The sequence below is a fragment of the Polypterus senegalus genome, chromosome 2 (assembly GCF_016835505.1).
Source record: "Polypterus senegalus isolate Bchr_013 chromosome 2, ASM1683550v1, whole genome shotgun sequence".
Taxonomy (NCBI): Eukaryota; Metazoa; Chordata; class Cladistia; order Polypteriformes; family Polypteridae; genus Polypterus; species Polypterus senegalus.
In genome coordinates, this window is record NC_053155.1 from 20,324,507 (window position 1) to 20,352,340 (window position 27,834).

A 27,834-nucleotide genomic window follows, 5' to 3' on the forward strand; every position below is an offset into this window, starting at 1 on the left:
AGTGGATTGGTCACTATATCCACAGTGTGGCCAGAATCCATTAAGAAGGGTAAGGGAGGTTTTCATTAAGTTATATAACCCACTAGAGAGGCCTCACCTGGTGTACCGTGTGTAGTTTTGGTCTCCATATACAAAAAAGACATAGCAGCACTAGAGAAGGTCCAGAAAAGAGCAACTAGACTGATTCAGTACTGTTGTAGGGTACAAAATGTGTACATTTTGGTTTACTTTTCCATTATATTCTGTTTAGGACAAATCAAAGCAGGTTTTTCTTCCCTTACACCTCACGTTTAAAACAGCTGTTCCAACATAAAAAGGTAGACATGCTGGTGGCTCAATTACTTTATACCCTGGGAAAGAAAGGCTGAGCCGATGCCTAATTATTTTACAGCCGGGGAAAGGAAGATCTGCTGACACCTCAGAGAACATAAAAGGTTTTATTGTTTGGGAAATGGACAGTAAATTAATTCTTCATATTGACAGCCAGCCAATCAGAATATCTATCAATCACATCTTGCAAAACCCCCTGGTACAATTTTACAATAAATATTCCTCGTCTGAGGAGGGGAAGTAAGGACGTAAGTAAGTAAGGAAGAAGGGAGGAAGAAGAACGGACGAAGACGTCATTGGTCGTCAGAAAAGAATCATGAACATCGATTGCTAAATCAAACGCCTCCCTGGGACATCCCTTGTCATCTCTACTTTTTCTCGTAAGCTTTTTCTAAAGACTATATATTCAGACTTTCTTATCAGTACCTACTTTCTATTATTCTTTGTTCCTGTGGTATTATTATTCCTGTAATAAATACCATGCTGCTTTCAACTTTCTGTGCTTTGTCTTAATGTCTATAGAGTGACTGAAGTAATAAGTTAGATTTCTTTGAGCACCTGGTGCAGCCGGAGGTTTGTCATTACCTCTGTGCTGCGAGGTTTATTAAAGCTGCGAGTGAGAGCTCCACTCAATAGTAGAGAACAGTACGTAAAGTAAGGTAATCTTGGCTGATAAATGGCCTATAGTCAAGAGTGCTGAGTCTTTGTATGTTTATATGTATTCTTGTAGACCAAAAGTAATATTTAGGTCTGAGATATCACTAAAACATCGTATGTTGTTTGTGTTGATAATAATTAAGTCTCTTGAAGTGCTGAGTGACAAGCTGTGTTATACCTAAAACACTTGTGTGGTTTAACGTGCTAAAGGTTAATCAGCGTGTGTGTGTCATTCATGGGGCACAGTTGTGGTTAGGGTCTGTGTGTATGCGTGTAGCTATGTATGTGTGTGTTCATCTTAAAGTGCAACAGTAGACTAACCCGATGATGAACTTGATGAATACACTTACCCTTAAGGGAAAACAGGTAAAGGGTAAATAGAGGGAAATACTACGATAATGAATTTCCCCTTGGGATTAATAAAGTATCTATCTATCTATCTATCTATCTATCTATCTATCTATCTATCTATCTATCTATCTATCTATCTATCTATCTATCTATCTAATACAAGTACTATGAGGTATGAACTATGAAGAGAGACTCTTGAAGGAGCTGATCCTTTACAGTTTAAGAAAACAAATATTAAAAGGGGACAGTACTAAAAGCATTTTAAAAATATGAAAGAAATTTGTACAGTGTACCCCAGTTACTTTAAAATGAATTGAACAAGAGAACAGAGGTGTAGTTGGAGACTTGTGAAGGGTATATGTTCCACTAACATTCCTCAGCATATGATAAAAGATTAAAAGAGCTGAGCTTTTCAATCTATGCAAAAAGGTCGTAGCAAAGGAAAGGATAAAAATTAAACTTCGTTGCATTATGAACAATGCTGCACATCCTCTCTCTGACACACTAACACTGAAGACTTTCAGCCAATAAATTATTTAGTAGAAGTGTGTCAAGAAGCACGAATGGGAGTCCATCATACCAACAGCAATCCACCTCTATAGCACCACACAATGATTGGGACTGCAAAGTCAGATGTTTTCTTTTCTTTCTATTTAAATTTTTCTTTCTCTTTAGTCATTCTGGTCTGTGTGTGTAAATATATATATAAATATATATATATATATATATATATATATATATATATATATATATATATATATATATATATATAAATGTGTGTAATTATTTGTTTATTTATTTAAAGAGCTGTGTGCAGTTTTGGTCTTCATTCTACAAGCAGCACAAGAAAAAGTCCCAAGAGGTGAGACTAGGCTGATTCCAGGGCCAAAGACAATGAGTTATGAGAAAAGTTTAAAAGAGCGAAGCCTCTTCAGTTTAAGCAAAAGAAGATAAAGAGGAGACATGACTGAAGTGTTCAAAATCATGAAGCGAATTAGTCCAGCAGATCAAGCCTGTTATTTTAAAATGAATTCAACAAGAACACAGAGACACAGATGGAAACTTGTTAAGGGTAAATTTCGTACAAACATTAGGAAGTTTTTCTTTACACAGAGAACCACAGACACATGGAATAAGAGACCAAGTAGTGTGGTAGACAGCAAGACTTTAGGGGCATTTAAATCTAAGCTTTATTGGGCTAAATATATTTTTTTAAAAAGCAGCCATTTTACAGCATTGCCATTAATCACAATATTTAACTGATAAACAAAACCTAAAGTTGGTCATATACTGTAAATATTGATATTCTGGAAATACAGTATATGCTATCTCTAACTTTTCCTAAATATTGCTTTTCAGTCCAGAGAACGTCAGCTATTAAGTGAAACTACACACAAATTAATTAATGAATGAAAAGCATCTCTCCCTTTACTTTAGTAACCCACTTGATCCTGTTTCAAGTTACTGGAGTGCTGAAGCCTAATTTGGTATGAGAGAGCACACTTCAGGAACTATTCATACACAAGGTGGCAGTCCATCAGTACACTCAATCATTCAAATTACAGGCACAAATCATCTATCACAGTTGCCTTCGGGAGGACAATCAATGTACCAGGATAAAATGACTTGCAAAAAGAAAGTAATGTGGAGATTTAGACAAATCTGAGATTTTTCCCAATGTCCAGGAGTTATGAGGCAGTAGCATCAATAATGCTGCATAAAAATATTTACAAGTTACCTTAATGTTGTAAGTATTGTTTTTCTTCTCAGAGTTTTCATAAAGCTCTTCCTAATCTCTTTTGTTCTAAGGCAATATATTATTGGGTTCATTAGAGGTGGAATCATATTCTGAATAAGTGCTGCCATGATCCTCATGTCCGTAGATGTACCTGGAATTCGGTAGGAAATGTAAACGCTGGCAGCAGTCAAAAAGAAGACAGAAATGACGACAATGTGCGTGACGCAGGTGGAGAAAGTCTTCACGTATTCTTCAGAGCTGGCGATCTTCAATACCGATTTAACAATTTTAATGTAGGAATACAGGATATATAGTAGTGGGAAGAACAATGTGCACAGAGATATGGATAGAGCGACATAGTTATTGACAACAGTTTCGGCACAGGCAAGTCGTATTACAGAGACATGATCACAAAAACAATGGGCAACTTTATTGGGTCCACAGAAAGGCAACCGGAGAGCTAGAATTAGAGGAATTGTTGGGCCAAGAAAGCCACCTATCCAACAGCAAATGATTTTTTTGACAACCCCAAAATTTGTCATAATGTTAGGGTAGTGCAAAGGATGACAAATAGCAAGATATCGGTCATAAGCCATTAGACCAAGCAGAAAAGATTCTGCTACCACTAGACCATGGTGGAATAAAAGCTGAGTAAAACAAGAATTAAACGAGATGATGTTAAAATCAAACATGAAGACTGCTACCATTTTAGGAACTGTGACTGAAACAACAATTAAGTCCAAAAAAGCTAAACTGCAGATGAGCGTGTACATTGGTGAGTGAAGAGATTCATCCATCGCAAATATAACTATCATCAGAAGATTGCTCACAAAAGTAAGCAAATACAATGTCAGGAAGACTCCAGACAACATCGTCTTTGCATCTTGACCCTGGATCCCTGGAAAGCCAACAATGATGAATTCCGTTACGGATGAAGGAGTCTGGTTTGTTCCTGACATAGGGACCTTCAGTTTCCAACTCAGTTTATTCAGGTAGCTCTGCTGACAAATAGCAAAGAAGTATTAAAATATGTGAATTTCACCCAAGTGTATACAAAGAAAATAACGAAAATACTATACATCTCTGCCACAAATCTGAGAAAGTGAAATACAAGAAAACAAAGCAACGTGTTAGATGGACATAAAGACATTTTCTAAATTGCTGATGATATTCCAGTATTTGGAATTCTGGTCACCCACCACTCTACTATAATATATATGTCTTATATATAAACGTCTATGCACAAAAGTGTTTTTGCCTGTCCGGCCCAGAAGTGAGAGGTGGAGTCAGGGTAAGGGCTCCACCTCCAAGAAAACAGAAAACTCGTTTAGCCACTAATAACACAAGCAGGGTGTGCACATCATTAAAATGAAACCTCCGAAGAAAGACAAAGTTGCTTAGCAGCTAACATCAGCAAAATGGTATTCCTTTTACTTTTCCTCCCGCCGCTAATGTACAAGCGAGGCGAGCACGTTGGAAAAACAAATCCTCCTAGGAGAGAGACGCCCAGAGTAGATTCTTTCAATTACCGGACATCTCTACATTTCAATTTTTTTCTGACAATTTCTTCCTGGGCTTTTTACAGCATGCACTTACATAGCTAGTATAGATATATATTGCAAGGTTTCTAAACTCTTTTGGGACTCCCCCAACAGGATGACACACCGAGGAGCTTCCCACTGCGATCATCGCGTCTGTTGAAGACAGCATATCAGTTGCTGGGGCAACCACAGGCTTACTGCAAAAGCAAATCCCAAATCGATCACAGTTGTGCTATGAACACCTGCCTTTGATGGGTGATGCAAGGAATATTGTAAATGCAGGGAACAGGATTATTTGGCCATCAACCTGGGGCCTCACGCATAACGCCGTGCGTAGAACTCACACTATAACATGACGTAAGCACAAAAACCGAAATGTGCTTACGCACAGAAAAATCCAGATGCAGGAATCTGTGCGTTCACCAACTTTCGAATTCTTCCGCTACTTTAATCCCGGTCAGCGTGAAAAATAATACTCATGCACGCGCGTGCTGTTCCGCCCCAACTCCTCCCAGAATTACGCCTCTTTGAATATGCAAATCAATATAAATAGCCCTTAAGCTCAGCGTTCTGTGAAAAGACAATTAGAAAAGCACGGGGAAAAATATAAGAATTTCAGTGAATACCAAGTGGAGGCAAAAGAAAAACATACTATTTGTTGATTTAAACAGTGGTATAATCAACAAAAGGAAGTTGATCGAGTGACACAGCTTGTCGGAGAAACTCGAAAGCTCAAGTTCACAAAGTCACACAGTGCCGAAAACAAAAAAGAAGTCACATATCAAAGTCGCTGTGAAAAGGCGAGTTGTAGCTCACCATCTGAGCTTATTAGGGTACAGCCAAAAAAAATAGGCACACAGTGGGAAAAAAGTACGAAATGTCAACTTTAATCTCAAAGTTTCTACTTTAATCACTTTAATCAATTAGTTTATTTTGTCAATAAAGTAGAACATCATAAACTTCATCTTAAAATCATTTAATTTACTAGTTTCTCAAATCCCATCGTTACTAAAGTAGCATGTTAAATGCTTTGTTTTGTATTTGATCTTCAATGTGCTCTATGTGTGTGAATCACTACGTGCTTCCATTCTCTTTCTCCGACAGGACGCGGAATCCATCGCATTCATGATATTACAGCTCTCTGAATAATTAAAATACTGAGATGTATACATGATATCATTTTCATGATGATTGGAATAAAAGCAGGTTATTAAACATGGAAACACGATTGTGCAGTCGTTGTCCATGTCTCACACAAGATGCTGCTGAGCCATGCGTCACCTTCGATGAAATAATTTATTGTAACAGTACTGTATCTTTCAAACGTACTACTAACCTCCAATTCCTGTCCTTACTTTTCTTTCCCCAAATACCCAATCACCAAATAATCAGCTCTGTAATAGACGTTAGGCAATCTATAAGCTTACAATGGCGATTCTTCAAAACTTTTAAGGAACATTGAAATATCTTCATAGTACGTGTTTAATTATTCTATCATCTATCCTTCCGGTGTCGCTCCAGCCGCAGTAAATATACAGCGCAAGGCAGGAACAATACATGAACTTGCTAGCACTGCGGCACCGTGTCCTCACATGTTTAATTATTAACAATACAGATTATTTAAATGAAGTTAAAGTTTTATCTGTATAATCAACATATTTTGCTGCATTTCATCTTAAAAATGATATGGTAATCATATGTAAATACGCGCTTTATAAAGTGGCTCAGGTTGTGCAATATTATAACTGTAGTGCAAGTTTACAGTTAGGTGATTGTACTTATAAGTACAAACAGTTCTACAAGGAGCAATTGATTGAGTGCGTTTATAGTTCTTGGGGTGAAACTGTTTTTGAACCGCGAGGTCCGTACAGGAAAGGCTTTGAAACGTTTTGCCGTGGCTGAGGCAGTGTGTGCTTGATGCTGTATACCGATAATTCTCTTTCCGATCAGCTGCTGCTGTGATTCACACTCAGATACAGTGATATAAATACATTGAGTTGTGCAGTGAGAGTAACATGGAAAAAGATGATCCGCTGTGGTAACCCTTAACGGGAGCAGCTGAAAGAAGAAAAAGAAGAAGATGGTGCAGTGAGAGTAACAATGCTAAAGCAGTTATTATATTTGGAATACTATGGCTATTCCCTGGACCATTATATTGTTAAAGGTTAATTTACAATCAGATGCATTACACTAATAAACAATATACAGTTAGTTTCAGTGTATTTATAAAGCTGCATCAGGAATGTGGTTCTAAGAAATAAAGGGTAACCACACAGGAACAGTAGCACTGCTTTGACGCTGGGTGCCGCCAGTCTTCAAAACCGAGCGGAGAACTTGCGTACGACAAGGTATGAGGTACCGTGGAAATGTGCGTAGCTTTACGCCAAGTGTAGGTTTTGTACATCGCGATTTGAATGTGGAAATGTTCTTACGCAACATTTCTGTGCATACGCACCGTTTATACATGAGGCCCCTGGTCATGACCCTGCCTGATTGCTGTATCTGTGTATAGCAAAGTGGTAGATCCTGCTACAATAAATAACCGAGCTGTTCTTGTTTCAAGTTGAATAAAGATGGTTTTGCTACAGTATTGAGACTCAGTCTGGTGTTTTGGGGGACTCACATGTCACTATATATCTACTCAATATATATAAAATCCTAAGCCTAAAAGTGCAACAATTTTATGTTATGCTTCTATGTCACGTTTTAAATCAGGCGTATTTTAAAATCTACATATATATGTTTGGTATCATTCTTTTCAGAATGTATTGAACTTTAATTTGATGTGGTTAGATTTTCAGATTCTTATTCCGTTTTTATATTATAAAATGAATTATCAAGAAAGTCATAGTTTTTATTTTTGATCAAGTAAACTTTCTTTCACAGGAACAAACTATTAAAAAAATATCTATTCATAACACCAGTGTTTGTATTTAGGTGATTTAGTTAGCTGAAGGTCAAGTTACGATGACCCATTGCATACCACTTTAGTTTTCACGTGATTTTTCCTGTTATTTAAATGACTCATTTTTAAAAAAAAGTTTTTTTAATCTATATGAATGTCAGTTAAAATGAATGGATCGTTTATTTAGTCTCTTATAAATACCCATCGAGCACAGTGGACCTCAGTTTAATGGGAATACTCCAATAATATAATAATATATATAGAATATTTTATTCTCATTTCATGATTTTTACTCCATTAAATAATAATTAATTTTTCTTTTACATATTTATAGAATTTCGTAATTTTGACTCCAATTAATAATCATTTTTCTTTATACATTTACAGATTTTACTAATATTCTGGCTGCAACATTTATGTATACAGTGATCCCTCACTATATTGCGCTTCGACTTTCGCGGCTTCACTCTATCGCGATTTTTAAATGTAAGCATATCTAAATATATATCACAGATTTTTCGCTGGTTCGCGGATTTCTGCGGACAATGGGTCTTTTAATTTATGGTAAATGCTTCCTCAGTTTGTTTGCCCAGTTGATTTCATACAAGGGACGCTATTGGCAGATGGCTTAGAAGCTACCCAATCAGAGCATGTATTACGTATTAAATAAAACTCCTCAATGATATGCGATGTGCTTCCCGAGCGGTGCTTGATTGTTTGCTTTTCTCGGTCTCTCTCACTCTCTCTGACATTCTCTGCGCCTGACAGAGGGGGTGTGTGAGCAGAGGGGCTGTTTGCACAGAGACTGTTTGCCTAGAGGATAAGGATGCTACTCTAAAAATGCTGAAAGACTACCTTCACATTGCTCCCTTCTGTTGCGGCTGTTTTATCGTGGTGTGCAATTGCACGTATTGATTTTTTGATTATTTGCTTTTCTGTCACGCTCTCTCTGACATTCTCTGCTCCTGACGGCGCTCCTTTGAAGAGAAGATATGTTTGCATTCTTTTAATTGTGAGAAAGAACTGTCATCTCTGTCTTGTCATGGAGCACAGTTTAAACTTTTGACTAAAGGGTGTTACTTCATGTCTAGAGGGCTCTAATAATATTAACAGTGTGGGAGAGTTTATAAGGGCTTAAAATATCTAAAAATAACCATACAAACATATGGTTTCTACTTCGCGGATTTTCACCTATCGCGGGGGGTTCTGGAACGCAACCCCCGCGATCGAGGAGGGATTACTGTATGTATAAATGTATATTATGGGAAAATTTGAAAAAAAAGAGAAACCATGTTCCAGTCTTTCTTTAACAAACGCATAAAGACTTTCAAAGGCTTTGCTGTGGCTGACACATTTGATTTTCTTCAGCTAAACAGTGAATGATGCATTCATAAACACCTAGTAGACACGATGAGGCAGTGAGTTCAAAGTGGTAACCTGGAAGCATTTCAAGACACAGGAGGGTTTGGGAATTTGAATAGATTTTCAGAGGATGTTAAAAAATAGCTGTATGTCGTACTGGGACAACTTAACAATTACCTAAACAGACGCCTTTGAATAATTAAATCATTCCTTGTTTCTTGTAAAATAGCTGACGTTATCTTTACAATTTGATGATGTTTATTTGCGGTGTCAACCTAACCTATATAAAGCTGCAGTCAAAATGTATTGCTAAACAGCATACTTGTGTATTAGTTGGAGTGAGTGATAGTTATTTTTGCCTGAATACTGTAATGAGTAAATCCGGTATAAGTTAACATTATTTTTATTAAATTCACGCACAAGTTTCTTCAGTCCACACATACCGGTAACAGCATTTGACGTAACTGACTCCGCGTGGGGTTGGTCAGCCATAGGCCCTGCACACCACTAAAGCTGCCTCTGGTGTAGACCAGTATCATTTGCACCTTTATTTTCAGGAGAAAATTGGGCTTAGAGTATTGTCATGTTTTCTTTTAGCAGAGAACATTATGAAATATTTTAATATTTTCTTGGACAGAAATGAAAAGAAGTTATGAAACAGTCTGAGTTTTTCCTTCAATATTCTTTTTGTATTGTATCAATTTATTGTCTTTTTACTTTTAAGTAATGCAGTAAGACTGAATAAAAAATAATCGCACTCAGGCAATTTAGTGTTTCCTGCAAATTGGATGGTTTTTTAAAATCACCAGGTGCTACAGCAGCTTCCGCTATTAAATATCTGCTGGTTAAAATTCCACATAATGAGTTCAAGAATTTATGTTGTAATGAAGCTTCATTGACTTGCATAAATGATTTAGTACCTATTGCTAGGGTGTAAAGTGTAAGAGCCAAATCCTTTAAGTTAATGAATGTCAAATTTACTTTGGTGTGCCCAGTTTTGAAGCTGAATATAATGTAGCTTAACATACAGTAGATAATGGAAGTTTCAGTTTAACGCTCTAGAAGTTAATGGAATGTTCTTAACGTTAGCTCTATGTGACAAAAGTGTGGCCCTAAGATTGAAGTTAGGCATCCAGAAAGAAATGTGAACTATCGGACAGATAGTCATTAGGGACGGAGAGTTTTCTGACCATTATGTTACGTTATGTAAGCAGATGCGGTGAATAATATTACATATAGAAACATTAAGAGATGTAACCTAGATACTTAATCCTCAAGTAGAATACCACTTCCCTTTTTGTTGCATGTATTATCAACTTTTCCCCTAATTTTCTGTGTGACCTGTTTGCTTTGAATTTCACTAAAATCTTTAAAATGAAGACACTTGGAAAAACTGAGTTTTTATGCATGGCGAGTCAGGCTGGTGCTGGTAGCTTCATTTGAACTATTTAGAATTGTTTGGAAATCCTTCAAAAACCCAGCTACAATAAGTTAAAACAATTTTAATTAGATTAAACTAATGTATTTTTGGGTTACTTAAATATAATTAAAACTCCAGGCTGTGTAATAAAACACATCTTTACTTGACATGCCTTTGACACATTATCTTCAAGCAAGAATTTCACTGGCGTTTAAACACATGACATAAACGTGAACTTAAAATGGAATAACTAAACAATAGTGAGCAAAATGTCACTTACCTTTGTTGTCTTAGACTGCAAGGATCAGAAATCAAAATCGGCAGGAAAGCAGGGCTCATTTATTCAAATCCACAGCCTTAGGGAGGTTGAATCCTTCATTAGAAAGGCAATTAAAAGTCTTAAGAGAAAAACAGCATAAAATGAAAATGATACCTTTTACTCCCTGAAGACAAAGACTAAGATTTATGTTGCTGATCATTATAAGTTGTACAGTGTTAATTATATAAATAAATACTGACCCTTGAGAAGAGCAGACAGCATAAAATGAAAATGACACCATTTATTCCTTGAAGGCATACTCTGAGATTCCTGTTTAAGAGTGTGATACGCTTTAATTATATAAATAAATACAGCCCCTTGAGCAGAGCCTGTAAGTCTGAATACTTTGAGTCAAAGGATAGTGTTTGAAAACTTAACTTTTTTTTATTGTGTACACCCTTACATTTTAATTCACTTCATTGTACTTTTTCAGATCTTAGAGTCCAATGAAAAGGACTTGCTGCTCCAGGCAGTGAGAATACAGTATTGGGCATAATAAAATATAATATTCTCAGTCCACCTTAAATCAATTTGGAGTCATGAGAGCCTATCCTAGCAGCTCTAAGGTGTAAGACAGGAAACAGGCCTGTGGAGAAGCTGCTAGTTTTGTGCAGGGCTCACACACACACAAACACACACACTCTTGAATTCTGCTAACCTAATAGACACTCCATTTGGTAACTGAAAGGAAAACCCAGTCAAGTACACGGAGAACATGTAAAGTCGACACAGATAATAACCAGCTTCACATTCAAACCCTGGACCCATGAAGTGGTAGTGGTACAATGACAAAGCATTCACAAATTACTACATAAATCTCTCATAATAAAAAATCTAATAAGCATCAATAAACAAATATAAATATGCAACATTTACACCACCGTTGTTTCGTTGTCCTCAAGGTGCTTCACATTACTGATCAGACTTTGTCTGTGCTTACTCCTGTGTGCTAATCCAGAATTAGACATTAAACTCAACTGATCAGCCATTATTCGTAACTGAGAATTGCAGGTTATTCTCTCCATTGAAATATGCATGATACAGCATGAATGTTCTCTTCTATTATCTGATTTTTTAAATTGTTAACTCTCTATTATATAAAAAATTCTTGGGACGAGTAAAGACTCTTTTAGAGACACGAGATTTTCTCAGAGACACTTTCACATCCCACGAGACAAAGAGTAGATGACAAAGTAGAAAGTCGTATAGAATTCAAAAACGTTGGCGTGATACACATGCAGAACAGGTTAGATTTAATGGAAGTACGAAAATTCAAAAGTCTCCAAAAAAATGATAGTAAAGATCACATTACCACAAGCAAATGGAAATTATTACTCGTTGAAATAACGTAACAGCGAAAAGAGATTGAATATATTATTCAGATTTAAACTTTAAGTCGGAGACTTGTAGATTGCCTAATTTGTTTTACCATCAGGGAAAAGTAGTGTTTCTTCCCAATGAAGACGCAAGAATTAAAAGATTTGTTGTTTGGTGAAAGTGTAATCCACATACACTGTCACGCTTGGGTCACAGAGTTGCACAGATGCACAGGAGAATTTAGGTACAGAAATGTTATTCAGACACTTCAAACAAACAAGTCTCTTTTCGGAGTGAATCAAGCTCCGTGTGTAGTCGGAGGGTACAGTTCTGTCTCTCAATTAAAAGAATAGAAAATCTTCCTCTTCATAGGAGCGTGCCTCAGGAGCGGGACCCCCAACAGGAGCAGAAGATGTCTGGGGGAGAAGAGAGACAAGGCAGTGAGACAAACAACAACATTTATTTATATAGTACATTTTCATACAAAAAATGTAGCTCAAAGTGCTTTACAAAATGAAGAATAGAAAAATAAAAGACACAGTAAGAAAACAAAAAACGTCAACATTAATTAACATAGAATAAGTACGGTCCGATGGCCAGGGTGGACAGAAAAAACGAAAAAAAAAAACTCCAGACGGCTGGAGAAAAAAATAAAATCTGCAGGGATTCCAGACCATGAGACCGCCCAGTCCCCTCTGGGCAATCTACCTAACATAAATGAAACAGTCCTCTTTGACGATGATGATCACGTAGACTTCTGGCTTTCAGTCCATCATTGTTGGAGCATCATGAAGCTTTGAGTAGGTGGTAGTGGCGCAGGCCGCCACCACGAAGAAAACGGAAAAAGAAACAGAAGAGAGAGTTGGGGTCAGTACGGATTTTAGAGCCACCATGAATAGTTAATATGATAAATTGAACATGCAGAGTATCAGGATTAAATTAAAGTGAAGTTATGAGAAGGCCATGTTAAAGTAATGTGTTTTCAGCAGTTTTTTAAAGTGCTCCACTGTATCAGCCTGGCGAATTCCTATTGGCAGGCTATTCCAGATTTTAGGTGCATAGCAGCAGAAGGCCAAACGCCTCACCACTTCTTTTAAGTTTAGCTTTTGGAATTATAAGGAGACACTCATTTGAGGATCTAAGATTACGATTTGGAATATAACGTGTCAGATATTCCGATATATACGATGGGGCGAGATTATTTAAGGCTTTGTAAACCATAAGCAGAATTTTAAAGTCAATTCTGAATGACACAGGCAACCAGTGTAGTGACATCAAAACTGATGAAATGTGATCGGATTTTCTTTTTCATTCCTTGCAAATGATTTATGTCTTTTTTGGGTAGTCCTGAGAGGAGTGCGTTACAGTAATCTAGTCGACTGAAAACAAAAGCGTGAATTAATTTCTCAGCATCTTTCAATGATATAAGAGGTCTAACTTCTGCTATGAGTAGGACAAAGAGTAGGACAGCTGCTGTACAGGTTTTTAAATGTTCGAAGCGCTGCACGAGATGCAGATCACACTGCACGGCAGCAGCAGCAGCTGATCGGGCAAAGGGGAGTTAAAAAAAAAAAAACTGTATTTGTTTCCCATTGTATCACCATTTAAGAGGGGTTTCGGAGGAGCGACTGCGTCTCCTTGGGCTGCGTTCAGCCCCCCTGTTCACAACGCGAGCAGCAGAGATGTGAAGTGGCAGGTGCGTAGCACAGGCTTGTTATGCGGTTTGGCGAGCAAGGGATGAAGCCCCCTAATGTTAATAATTATTGCTTTGGCTTACACCCAATGAAAGACAAAAGTTTAGTGTTTCCAGACTGGCTTTCAGTAACTAAATCTGCTTTTTTAGCCACCCTGATTACAGTGCATCGCTGAGATTAGGTGTCTCTGTTAGTGCATTAGACTTCTAATCAATTCATATCAAATGCCTGGCCAATGTGGAAGTTTCTGAACACTAAGTAAAATTGTACAAATTGTCAAATGAAGCGAAGAACACCACAAAAAGGTTTGAGGTAGCCAACCCATCTACTTAAAGATTTGGTTGAAAACAAACTACAAAACCAGCAATATCTATTTACAGAGCTGAGTCCACAACTGAACTGATTTGTAACTAATAAGATGGCATTTTTAAAGATGGATAGAGGAAATGATGTCATCAGGACAGGGCTGGAAGTGACATCATTGGGGCTCAGAACTGGAAGAAACGTTATCGAGACCAAGTGAAATTTCCTGTAGTTGGTCTGCAGAAGAATGAGAGAGAGGGCCACAGTGCACTCTACCACCCCCTGGTCCGGCATTGAATTACCCTAATTTCAAGCTCTTTAGCTACCTCCCATGCGCACGTGTGTGACAGAATGTTTATTTGATTATGTATGACCTCTTTTGTGAGGATAAAAGCATCTGCTAAGCAAATAAATGTAAATATAAATGTTAGTAGATACATTTTATTATGCACTCTTACAAATTAAGGTGTCAGAGTGGTTCTTCAGAGTGATGGCATAGGAAAAATATTTTTGGATCATAAAAGACCCATCCATGTGAAGGTTCCTGAAAGAATCTTTATTTATTTTGATCTATAACAGGCACTACATTGCAAACAACCATGACTAGATTTGCGAAACACCGATGGCTTGTGATATTAAAAGGACTTTCGTGGCATACAATACCACAGACTTAGTTCAGGTTGTTCTGATCTATTAGTGTCCTGCTAGGTAGCCTATCTTCCACTTTAAAAATTAAAGGAGCATTTTTTCGGCATGATGCCATTCCCAAAAGACCCATCCATGTAAAGAGTCCAAAAAGAACTTTTATTTCTTTTGATCGGTAACAGGCTCCATACAGTAACTAACCATAAATAGAAGGTAACAGATTTGTGTTTACTGAAGGGTTGTGATTTAAAAGGACTCTCATGGCATACGATAACACAGGCTAAGCCAAGGTTTTTTTAATCTGTTAGTATCCTGCTGTGTAGCCTATCATAAATGAAAGATTTCAGCGTTTTTCCTAAATATTACAAAGTTTTGCAGATCACAAAGAACCAACTTCCTACGTGAACAACCCATCCCAGAATGAAACGATTCTTTGTCAAGCAATGGCTCTATGAGTAACCACACAACCCAATAAGAAGCCATAAAATGTCATTAAAGAACAAAGATTTTTTTTTTAAGAGTATGGAATGAACATAAAAAAAGATTTCATCTTGTCACTGTTCATGTCACAGACTTACCACATGTACAGAAATAGCTGCTTCATTTCAAATTTGGTTTGGCTTTTTACATGCAACAAGAACAACATTTTTTTTCTTGTATAGCTCAAACTCACACAAGGAATATCTCAATGGACTTTAAAATACTCTGTTTTTTGACAGCCCCCAGCTTTGACTCCCTAATAATACAAGTTATAACTCCCAAAAACCTTATAGTGAAAAAAATGGAAGAAATCTTGGGAAAGTGAGTTCAGTGAGAAACCCTCTTCCAGGTGGGTTGGTCGTGCAATGGGTTTCAAAAATTTGATAAATACAACACACTAAATAGAAGACGTCCCAAGAGCCAGCTTCTGGAGCCGAGGATCAGACCGCCAAGGCACCTGACCTCCTTGACCCCTCCTACTGGTGGTGAGTCCATGTGAAGGAGGACCCATGTTGCCTCTTCGGGCTGTGCCCGGCTGAGCCCCATGGGTGCAGGCCCAGCCACCAGGCGCTCGCCATCAAGCCCCACCTCCAGGCCTGGCTCCAGAGGGGGGCCCTGGTGACCCGCATCCGGGTGACGGAAAATGCCATCCAAAGTTTTTGTTCTTCATAGAAGGTTTACTGAACCGTTCTTTGTCTCATCCCTCACCTAGGACCAGTTTGCCTTGGGTGACCCTACCAGGGGTATAAAGCCCCAGACAACAGAGCTTCTAGGATCATTGGGACACGCAAACCCCTCCACCACAATAAGGTGGCAGTTCAACAAGGGATCACACTCCTCAGCCTCCCTGGAAAAGTCAATTTGAGGGTCCTGGAGAGGAGGGCCCGTCAAGATAGTCGAACTTCGGATTCAGGAGGAACAGTGTGGTTTTCGTGTTGGTCGCGGAACAATGGACCAGCTCTACACCTTTGGCAGGGTCCTGGAGGGTGCATGGGAGTTTGCCCAACCAGTCTACATGTGTTTTGTGGAAAAGGCATTCATCCGTGTCCCTTGGGGAATCCTGTGGGGTGTGCTCCAAGAGTATGGGGTACCGGACCCCTGATAAGGGATGTTCGGTCCCTGTACAATCATTGTCAGAGCTTGGTCTGCATTGTCAGCAGTAAGTCGAACCCGTTTCCGGTGAGAGTTGGACTTTGCCACCGATTCTGCTCATAACTTTTATGAACAGAATTTCTAGGCGCAGCCAGGGCGTTGAGGGTATCCGGATTGATGGGCTCAGGATTGGGTCACTGCTTTTTGCAGATGATGTTGTCCTGTTTGCTTCATCAGTCCGTGAGCTTCAGCTCTCTCTGGATCGGTTCGCAGCTGAGTGTGAAGCAGCTGGGATGGGAATCAGCACCTCCAAATCTGAGACCATGGTCCTCAGCTGGAAAAGGGCGGAGTGCCCTCTCAGGTTTGGGAGTGAGATCCGGCCCCAAGTATCTTAGGATCTTGTTCACAACTGAGGGAAGAATGGCGCGTGAGATCGACAGGTGAATCGGTGCGGCTCTACGTCGTTCTGTCGTGGTGAAAAAGGAGCTGAGCCGTAAGGCAAAGCTCTCAATTTACCAGTCGATCTACGTTCCTACCCTCACCTATGGTTATGAACTATGGGTAGTGACCGAAAGAATGAGATCGCAAATACAAGCGGCTGAAATGAGTTTCCTCCACAGGGTGTCTGGGCTTTCCCTTAAAGATAGGGTGAGAAGCTCAGTCATCCGGGAGGGGCTCAGAGTAGAGCCGCTGCTTCTCCGCATCGAGAGGAGTCAGATGAGGTAGCTCGGGCATCTGATCAGGATGATCCAACTGGGAGCAGGCCCTGGGGAAGACCCAGGACACGCTGGAGGGACTATGTCTCTCAGCTGGCCTGGGAACGCCTCGAGATTCCCCCGGAAGAGCTAGAAGAAGTGGCCAGGTAGAGGGAAGTCTGGGCATCTCTGCTCAAGCTGCTGCCCCCGCGACCCGATCTTGGATAAGTGGAAGAGGATGGATTGATGGATAAATAGAAGACACGTAATAATCTTCACAGAGATAGATAGCCAGTCTATCATGGCCATCTCAGAAATACAACACAACAGTACAAACTACTTTATTCTTGCACAGCACTCCTCACCAAGTGCAGAGGCAGAGTGCAACGACAACTCTGAAGGCAAATGCAAGAATAGATTATACCACTTGCTAAATACAGAGCTATCACATGCATAGATACAGATCTGTTCAAATACATCAAAAACAAAGTAGAAACAAATTAGTCAGTCATGTCAGTCATTTTCCAACCCGCCATATCCTCACACAGGGTCACGGGTGTCTGCTTGAGCAAAGCCAGGAACAAATCCCGGGCAGTGCGCCAGCCCACCTCAAGGCACACACACACACCACTAGGGACAATTTAGGATCGCCAATGCACCTAAACTGCATGTCTTTGGAATGTGGGAGGAAACCAGAGCACCCAGAGGAAACCCACGCAGACACGGGGAGAACATGCAAATTACACTAAGGAAGGGCCCGGGAAGAAAACCCAGGTCTCCTTATCACTGCGCCACTGTGCCGCCCAGGAACCCCATTTAAATATAGTGAAAGAAAAAAGGAAAGGGTGGCAAAAGGCACAACAAAAAAGATGCTGATCAAAATCAGCCCACACAGTGATCACTGAGCTTGTCTTGTGATCTTGTATCTCACATGAAGATCATGACAATAAATACATTTTATTTATATAGCACCTTGTTATCAAATCCTCGTCGTGAGTAGCTGAAAGAAGGCCTTCTTTGGGTGTCGTCTAGCAGATATGGGAGAAAGAGAAAATACCATTAGCGACCATTAGTGACAGCGGCTCCTCTTGCCTTGGAGTGGGACTATTTACTTTAGTCGAACCCACAATGTGATCCCCAGTCACATATGCGTGGCAATACTGTATACACACAAACACATATAATAATCTTACTAACCGCTAATAATACACCTTGCAGGTTAAGATCAATGAACCACAATATTAACATGAGTGGCAGTCAGTGTGCATTTACATTTGCTGATTTATTTATTTTCATTTTTTTAGAAGTGAATGGAGCTGAGTTTATTTTCTGAATATTCCTTTTATTTCTGGAGAGGCAAATGACACATTAAAACACAACACTTATTTAATTGTCTATAGCATGTTTCAAATTATGTTATAAATATTTGATTTCTTCTCAGAATTCTTAAGATGCTCTCCCTGATCTCTTTTGTCCTCAAACAATATATCATGGGGTTGATCAGAGGTGGAAACATATTCTGAATGAGCGCCGCCATGATCCTCAAGTCTGCAGAGGTTCCAGGAATTCGGTAGGAGATGTAGATGCTGGCAGCAGTCAAGAAAAAGATGGAAATGACAACAATGTGTGTGATGCAGGTGGAGAAGGTTTTCACACATTCCTCGGAGCTGGCGATCTTCAGTACAGATCTAACAATTCTGACATATGAATACAGGATATATAAGAGCGGGAAGAACAGCGAGCACAGAGATATGGATAAGGCAACGTAGTTATTGACAAGAGTTTCAGAACAAGCAAGTCGGATTACAGAGATGTGGTCACAGAAACAATGGATGACTTTATTGGGTCCACAGAAGGGCAGCCGGAGAGCTAAGATTAGGGGAATCGTTGGGCCAAGAAACCCACCTATCCAGCAGCAAACTATTAGCTTACATGCACCAAGATTTGTCATAATGTTGCAGTAGTGCAATGGGTGACAGATAGCAACATATCTGTCATACGCCATGAGACCTAGAAGAAACGACTCAGCTGTGACCAGGCCATGGTGGAATAAGAGCTGTGCAAAGCATGCAGCAAAAGAGATACTCCGATTGTCAATCATGAAGATTGCTACCATTTTGGGAATAGTGACTGTGGCAACGATTAGGTCTAAAAAAGCTAAGCTGGAAATGAGTATGTACATAGGCATCTGGAGGCTTTTGTCCATTGCAAATATTAGTATGATCAGAAGATTTCCCAGCAGAATAAGCAAGTAGATTGTGAGGAAGACTCCTGATAGAATAGTTTTACTTTCTTGGTTTTCGAGACCAGGAAAGCCAACAAGGATGAATTCTGTTACAGATGAAAGGTTTGTGCTTGACATGACAGCAAGTAAACAACTGTACCTGTGGAGTGAAAAGATAAGAGCAGTAAAAAATCAAAAGTAAATCTCCATTTGAGGCTCAAAACTTAATCATTTTTCTTTATTAGTGGTGTTGTTTAAGACATGATCACTTTATTACCCCTTATGGTTCTCAAAATAGTTATGTGATATCTATTAAGTTGCATTTTATGAAAATAAATGGGAAAGAGTACATAAATATGTCTTTATAGTCTTCTTCACACCCCCAGGAGGACTGAGGCAGGAACTCAAAAGAAAGAATAGGATGAGTAGAGGAGGAGCTCCACATACCTCAAAATATGCTATGCTTATTTTTCAGGATAAATCAAACAGAACGACATACCCAAAACACAACTAGAAGATCTATGGAGTTTTCCCACCCGAGAAAGGTTAGGTTTAGGGAGTTGGGTTCTAAGCCTTAAGATCACTTGGCCAAAGACATAATGGAATAGAGAAGGCCAGTTTTACATCCTGCTACTACAATGGAGGAGCTAATATTGGTCAAGGCATAAAACAGATAATTCTGTAAGGGGCCCTAGTGAGAACTAGAGAGGAGGAGAAGAGAGAAGCCAGAATTAAAATAAAGATGGGATTTGAAGTGAAGAGATCTCACCTCAGGTTGCGGTTTATTGCCATGTATACAAAGTATTGTGAAATTCTTACTTACAAATCTTCTCAAAATAGTGGTAGTGATACTAAAACAACAGACATACATACACACACAAAAAATAATACAACATATTGTAAGGACAGGTGTCCTGACCGAGACGTGTGGAATTTCCTAACGTGGATGGGAGGACACCCTATTGTGGATATAAGAAGAAAGATGAGGTCTGTCCTCCTTAGGCCATAAGGCAGACAGCAGGTGCCCTTGTGGAAGTGGGTTCGTTGGAATAGACTGAAGATCTTTACACAGCTAGGAGGCCAGTATAATGGAGAAATAGGGATGCTTTACAGTTTACACTACAGTTCCAGCATGCCCTGTGGATGTCCATATGGGTACTGAATCCCAGAGATGCTGCTATCTAACATGTCTTGGGAGCAGATATTCCAGGCTGATTGTCTCTCCCTGCCTCACTATTATACTGGCCTCCCAGCATTGTATGGATCTTCAGTCCATTCCAACTTAGACCCAAACAAGCCCACTTCTACAAGGTCATCTCCTCCCTGCCTCCAGGCCATGGCAGGGGATCCTTGCCTTTCTTCTTGTATCTGCAATGGTCTTGTCTCCCGTCCAAGTATGAAATCTCACCCCATCCCAGCCGTGACACCCGCCCATACACACTATTTAATACAATATATATTATGACAGGAAGGGTGACAGTTTTATGCTGGGAGAGTTAGGAGAGCTGCACACAGCTCCTTGATGTCCTCTGTGGACCCTTTTCTGAAAAGAAATTCACTTTGCAATGAAATTTTAGAATAATTTATATTAAATGAGTTGGCTGTTGCCCAAAGTCTTTGCCCCCATTTTTAAATTAAGTCTTTAAAAGTCTCCATTTCTGAAGTGAAAAAGGTCCTCCTCATCTGAGGCTTCTGTTTTACAAGTTGTTTTATATCCCATCTGCCTTACTGAAAAGTACTTCTGACAACACCTATGTAGAATTTTACTGAATGAGGCTAAATGGTGACCATGCATCTTCTTATGAAGAATTATAAAATTGTTTTTGTATGTTAGTCAGTAAATTACCCTGGTAACATCTGTCATCTTGTTCTGAGTCTTAAGTAAAATGTGATTGCAAAAGAATGACATTGTGATATTATATACGGGGATTCAGAAAGTATGCAGACTCCTTCACTTTCTACAGACTTTATTTTGATATAGATTTTTATTTACATTTTTGTCCATCAATTTAGTCAGCAACCCATAATAACAAAATGAAAACATGTTGAAAATGTATTGAAAATCCTAAACTGAAATCTCTCATTCCTAGATGTATTCAGACCCTTTGGTGTGACACTCCAAATTGTGCTCAGCTGTGCCCTGTTTGCTTTAATTCTCCTTGAGATGTGTCCAGAACTTTGTTGAAGTCCACGTGTGGCAAACTGAATTGAGTGGACATCATTTAGAAAGGCACATGTCGACCTGTGGAAAGAAGGTCACATTACATGCCTGGAGAACAACCAAGCCATGAAGTCCAATGAACTCTCTGCAGACCTCTGTGCTCAAACTGTGGTCAGGCATACATCAGGTCAAGGGGATAAAACCACTTCTAAAGCTTTGAGTGTTGGTCTCATTAATTATTAAATGGTAGTTGTTTGGAACCAACAGGACTTTTGCTAGAGTTGGCTGTCTGGGCAAGGAAACCTGGTCAGGGAGGTGGCCAAGAACCCAATGGTCACTTTGACAGAGCTTCAGAAGTCCTCAGCTGAGATGGGAAAATGTTTTGAACAATCCCTGCAGCACAAAACCAGTTGTTTATGGTAGACTGGCTACACGACTGCATGTTTGGAGTTTGCAAAATGGCATTGAAAGAAGTTTGAGGGCATAAGGAAAGCAATTCTCTGTGCACACAACCTCAGCCTTGGGCAACAGTTCTCCTTTTGACCTAGAGTGTACATCCAAGACAATGCTTTGGGACAAGGTTATGAGTGTCCTTGAGTGGCTTAACCAAGGGCAAACTTAAACTCCATGGAACATGTTCAGAGAGACTGGAAGATGCCAGTTTACAGATGCGTCCCGTCCAATCTTTTGGAGCTTGAGAGGATCTGCCAGGAAGAATGGGTTAAACTGACCAAATCCAGGTGTGCAAGGACTGTGAAGACGTACACAAGAAGACTCAAAGCTGTAATTTACTACCAAAATGTCTATTCAAAGCTTACTATTAAGGGTCTGAATGCTTATATGAGTGAGAGGTTTCCGTTTATGCTTTGTGCCTTCCCCCATTATAACCTATCAGATTTGTTGGAGGAGCGAAAGCTTTAGATTAGTCAAAAATTTCTATCTCCGGTTTTTGATGGCTCTTGACATTTTAGGGTCCCCTGATACCAAAAACTTTGATATCTCGATGATGAGTGTGAGTCTGTGTGTCACAGTTTCTTGAGGATGGTCTAGAGCTAAAACGGCTGGATGGAAAAATACCAAACTTGAAACTTAAGCCTGTTACGAGATGACGATGTGTTGGTTAGTTTATGAGCCAAATAATGCAAGAGAAAGAGGCACGCTAGAGGAACTCTCAGATACTGTAATTCTGCAATTAATTATGAACTCTTCTCATTAATTGCTATCGTAATGACATATTTTATGATCAGAAAGCTAAGCATCAGAGCGGTAAATAACTACTGAAATGTTAGAGAATAGTTTGGGTAACTTGGTTACTGGGGCGCAAAGCCTACTGATGCTCACATCTAAATTTATTATTTTGCAAACCTTTATGAAAACTTGTTTTTTATTTTGTCATTATGGGCTATTCAGTGTGGACTGTTGTGCAAAAATGGAAAATGTATCCATTTAAAATTAAACCTGTCACAGTAAAGAGTGCAGAAAGTTAAGGGGTCCAAATACTTTCTGAATCCACTGTACAGTGTCCTCCATAATGTTTGGGACAAAGACACATTTTTCTTCCTTGAGTTTCCCCCTCTGCTCCACAGTTTAAAGTTACAAATCAAACAATTCAGACCTGATTAAAGTGCACATTGCAGACTTTCATTTAAGGGGTTTTCATAAATTTTGGTTAATAATGTCAACAATAGTTAATGAGGTAAATGATATAATAATTTCACCTGTAATGGACTACCACCTTGTTTACAATTCTTTGTTGCCTGTTTTCAGTACTACTTGAATAAACTGGATTAAGCTGGTTTGGGAATGTTAGTTTAGGTTATGTTTAAAAGATATAACTGCAGTAACGGTTAATAGGAGTATTTAGGAAAATTGAAAACCCAGCAGTTGGCAAGGTGGTATAGTAGATGTGGTGCCCCGTGCAATGGCACCATTGCACAGTTTCACACTCTGGCCACCTGGAGATGGGGAAATTTAGGCACAGACAATGAGAACTGTTAAAAAAAAAAAAAAACAAACAAACAGAATACTGGTTTATTCCACAGGTGCCAATAACTATTTAGAGTAATTTCTTGCAAATATATACTGTTCAATGGTAGAACATTTACACTAGAATCCCTGAAGCCTACGAAAAAACTTGTAATCCCGGGCCACTTAAAATTCTTTTGCACCTCTTCTCATCAGCGTCTTTTGTTCTGCAAGTGTGTCGATCAGCACAAGTAGCAAGCAGCCTGCTATCCCATTAACCTGCAAACCCCCATCCCACAACCAAGGGAAGGAGTTGAAGTCAGTCACAAAATTCTCAGAGCTCAAGTGAATCTGTTAAACCCGGTGTAAATATTGGCTACTTGCAAAAGTTAGCGCTTTTTTTATTATTCAGTTTTATTCTGTTAGTGACGTTCATATTGTACAATGAACTTGCCTCTCCCTCTCTGAGTTGATGGCATTTATCTCCATTGTTTTCACAAGAGCAGTGATGACCACAGTTGATGCTGTTTGTTGTACCAGCAACACTGCACAACAAAGTTTTTGCTTCTTGAACACTGTTTGGTGTTTCTTATAGATTTTTGGGTGCTGATCACAAATATCACATCAAAATTTACCCATCACGTACTGTTTCATTTTTGTCATATTTTTTTCTTATATTTTTATCCAAACATTTTCGCTCCCGTAAGTGACTTATTAAAACTGGTTTGTGCAGCCTGGGCATGTCCAGGCATGGAATCAGGCCAGGCTGGAAGCTGTTCTGTGGAAGTTGACATCCTGGGCAGGTGTGAACGAGCTTGACGCTGTCTCAGCATGCTATAAAGGTGGCTTGCATACACCGATCCTGCTCATCTGGTTAATATAGGTAGTCAGTGTGTATGTATAGTATTATTTTAGTAAAGTATCTGTAGCAATATAACAGTAAGTAAGCTCGACGCTATCGACGTTGTGGTGTCGGGCGATATGTCTCGTCAATGTTGTAACAGCCGCGATACATTCTGCTATATCTGTGATAAATATACACTTGCGCCTCAGAGGCGTTGGATGACTGCTCTTGTGAAGAAAGCTTTTCATCTGTATTTCAGCTGCAAAACTGGTGATCCAGATAAGGAATGGGCGCCTCACATTTGCTGTGCGACATGTGCTGTCAGTCTGAGAGCCTGGCTCAGAGGCACTCGAAAGACGATGCCGTTTGCTGTTCCGATGATATGACGAGAACAGAAAGACCATGTGACAGACTGTTACTTCTGTTTGACCTGTGCCACATTACGACAATTCCGAAACCACCAGAGGATTGGACCTTAGACGAACCAGATGAAGAAACTGCAATGCAGGCTGCTGACAGTGACATTGACCCGGATTTTGAACCATGCTCATCAGGTGACCCACATCTGATAACACAGTCCAAATTGAATGATTTGGTCAGAGATTTGGGTCTGTCAAAAGCAAAAACCGAGCTGCTGGGTTCGAGACTGCCTGAATGGTGTTTGCTGTCACCAGGTACGAACATTTCAGTGTTTCAACGCTGACATCATGATATAACCAAATTTTTTGCACAAGTCGACAGTCTCTGTTTCTGTTGTGACATTGAAGGATTGTTCTCTGCCTTGGGTTGTGATTACAACCCGGAAGAGTGGTGTCTCTTCATTGATTTGTCAATGTTAAGCTTGAAAGCTGTCCAGCTACACAATGGCAACATTTATCCTTCAGTACCTGTTGGCTATGCAGTACACATGAAAGAAACGTATGAGAATATGGAACTGTTGCTGAAGCACGTCCAGTATAGCAGGTACAACTGGGATATCTGTGGAGATCTTAATGTCGTTGCAATGTTACTAGGACTGCAGCTTGGCTACACAAACTACTGTTGTTTGATCTGTGAATGGGACAGCTGTGCCAAAGAGTCGCACTATTAGTTAGTTACTTCCAGGACACAATAATGTGGCACATAAATCGCTTGTCGACCCGGCAAAGATATTTTTGCCTCCTCTTCACATAAAACAGGGACTCATAAAGAATTTCTTGAAAGCATTGAACAAGGAAGACGAAGGTTTTCGTTATTTAAGACAGATGTCCCCAAGAATAACTAACGCCAAGATCAAAGAAGGCATTTTTGTTGGCCCCTAGATCAGACATGTTATGAGTGACAAGCTGTAGTTTTGCTGGAAAAGGAAAAACCCTTGTAGGGAAAAATGGAAGAAACCTTGGGAAAGGCAGTTCAAAGAGAGACTCCATTCCAGGTAGGTTGGGCATGAAGTGGGTGTCAAAAAGAAGGGGGACTTTAAACATATAAATGTATATTTAAATGTCAGTAAACATATAAATGTATATCTCTCAGAGTTCCTACGTGATGCAGTAAAACCATACCCAGTAGGTACCTGCTACAGTTAACAAAACTTTTCAGGAAGCAAGATGTTTCAAAAAAATTGTTGTGCAGTGTAATCAAAGTCAGAACCGTAACAACAGACAGCTACTTCACAGTGCTTTTGCTGCCAGATCTAAACATCAGCTTGGTGAATTGCTTGCGTACTCAAGTGACTATAGCTGCAGCTGAAAGTCCCATTTTACTTGTGGTGCCAAGCATATTTGTGTTGTGGTGCAGCAGTCTATTAGCCAGTGAAAGTGCTATGAAGAAGCTGTCTGTTGTTACAGTTCTGCCTTTGTACAGAAACAGCTCCATAAGCTTTATCATCACAGACTCGGAAAGTCTTTGCCGTGGGTTGTAACTCAAAACACAGTTCTCAACAAAACGTGGCCATAGTCTGGTAGCAGTCACGGGGCATCATATCTTTGATTGCTGGTACAAAAAATAGTTCTGAGCAGGTGTCAGCCACTGCACCCTCTGTGGTCTTCGCTATACTTGTAAAAAGAACGGATATAAATGCCATCAACTCAGAGAGAGAGAGGCAAGTTTGTTGTACCACATGAACGTCACTGACAGAATAAAACTTTTAAAAGTAGACAAAATTTACACCGGGTTTAACAGACTCAAATCAAATGTGTGTTTTTATTATATTATAGTAATAATAATAGCAGCTCACTACTTAAAATGCGGAGCACCCGGATTCAAACCTGTAACCTTTGGGTTATAAGACAGCAGTTCATACCTCTACACCATTCAAGAATGTGTACCAACATCTGGTCAATTGACATTTGAGCTTGGGTTTTTAACTTGTTGACAGCAACATGTAAATTGAATGTTTTTTTTTTCTTTGGTTATATTCTTGAATAAAAGCACAATATGTTTATTTAATATTTAGATAAAAGTCTTCACACATTATACACTTCACCTCATTATTAGTATAACATGGAAAAAGGTTCTGCTTAAGTTATGTGGTCAACATTTCTTGCCTCCCATTTCCTGTCATCCTACACTTACGTAGATCGTTGTAGACACAGAACACACATGAAATGCATGTATTCCAAATAATGATATATTATTTACCCTATACAACTCTAGGCACTTCACACCACGATAAACACACTCGTGCTCTGAGAATTTTGATAATGACTTCAGCTCCATCAGGGGGAGTTGGAGGGGTGGGATAGCAGGCTGCTTGCAGCTTGTGGTGATCGACACATTTGCATTGGATTACAAGGATTATGAGTTTTTTTGTACGCTTCAGGGATTCTAGTGTTAAAAAAACAAGAAAAGTAAAGGCATGTACTATATACAATAATTACAGTGACTCCAAAGCAAAAAGGAGTTTGAAAATCCATCAAAAAGATAAATAAAAACCTTATCTTCCTCCTTCTTCTTCCACAGCCAGTTCACAAAGGACAAACAGAAAAGTAATCCAAAACAAAAAAGTGAAAAATTATGCATAGACAATAATGAAGAAATGAACCATGGAATATTTCCACCAAGAAAAATATAAAGAAGTCGGAAGTAAGCTGTCCTCACTTATAGATACAAATTCAAGTAGTCTTCTCTCTGGTCCTCCAACTCAGCAGTAGAGACACATCTGCAAGTCCAAAGATGACCCCTGACGGCCTGGACTTCAGTTTTATACAGCCAGTCTGCTGTCCTATCCAATCCTTACTCACGTCTTCCAGGGTAGACTCAATAGCAAACAACATTGAGTCATGCACCTTATGTCCTCCTCTGATTGGCTGCAGTGTCACTATATCAGGGCACCACTTTTCTATAATCACAACTGTGCCACGCTGGCTGTTACCAGTGAACTTTCACCTACTCCCAATCCATCCTTTCTTTCTCTATGCACGTATTCTCTCCCTCAGCAACCTCCTAAACTCAGCGCTCTGATCTTTTCTTCCCGGGCTCATACTTTGGCTTCAATTTGAAAGCGTGCTTGGGGATGATGTAGCAAAATCGGGTCACTCGCCTCAGTGTAGTGCCAATTCAAGCCCAGAGAAGCCATCTGTCTTGCAAGCTTTAAACTCATTGGGGTGACTCGTTAGGGGACACCAAATGCAGGGGTGACTTTGCCCTGCCACCAGCTAGAGCACTGAAACAACAGCTTAAGTAACTTTTACCTCTTTATCTATTTATCTGAACGTTATAAATAGCTATTAATAGCTATACTAAGCACTTCTTTTAAAATGTTGGCAGACTCGGCTTATCACAATGGTACACTGTGACAATGATGAAAGAAG

At 39.4% G+C, this 27,834-nt stretch overlaps 2 protein-coding genes across 2 annotated transcripts; both read right to left on the bottom strand.

Moving 5' to 3' along the window:
- Positions 1 to 3,072: 3,072 nt before the first annotated feature.
- Positions 3,073 to 4,035, bottom strand: LOC120524335 (olfactory receptor 6N1-like). The gene has a single exon (XM_039746198.1). It carries the CDS (start codon positions 4,033 to 4,035, stop codon positions 3,073 to 3,075), a length of 963 nt encoding a protein of 320 aa, XP_039602132.1.
- Positions 4,036 to 18,260: 14,225 nt separating this feature from the next.
- LOC120524336 (olfactory receptor 6N1-like) lies at positions 18,261 to 19,211 on the bottom strand. The gene has a single exon (XM_039746199.1). It carries the CDS (start codon positions 19,209 to 19,211, stop codon positions 18,261 to 18,263), a length of 951 nt encoding a protein of 316 aa, XP_039602133.1.
- Between the last annotated feature and the right edge of the window lie 8,623 nt (positions 19,212 to 27,834).

Bases quoted from the DNA above. Each gene is read 5' to 3' on its own strand.
- LOC120524335 (XM_039746198.1), bottom strand. From the start codon at position 4,035: ATGTCAGGAACAAACCAGACTCCTTCATCCGTAACGGAATTCATCATT.
- LOC120524336 (XM_039746199.1), bottom strand. From the start codon at position 19,211: ATGTCAAGCACAAACCTTTCATCTGTAACAGAATTCATCCTTGTTGGC.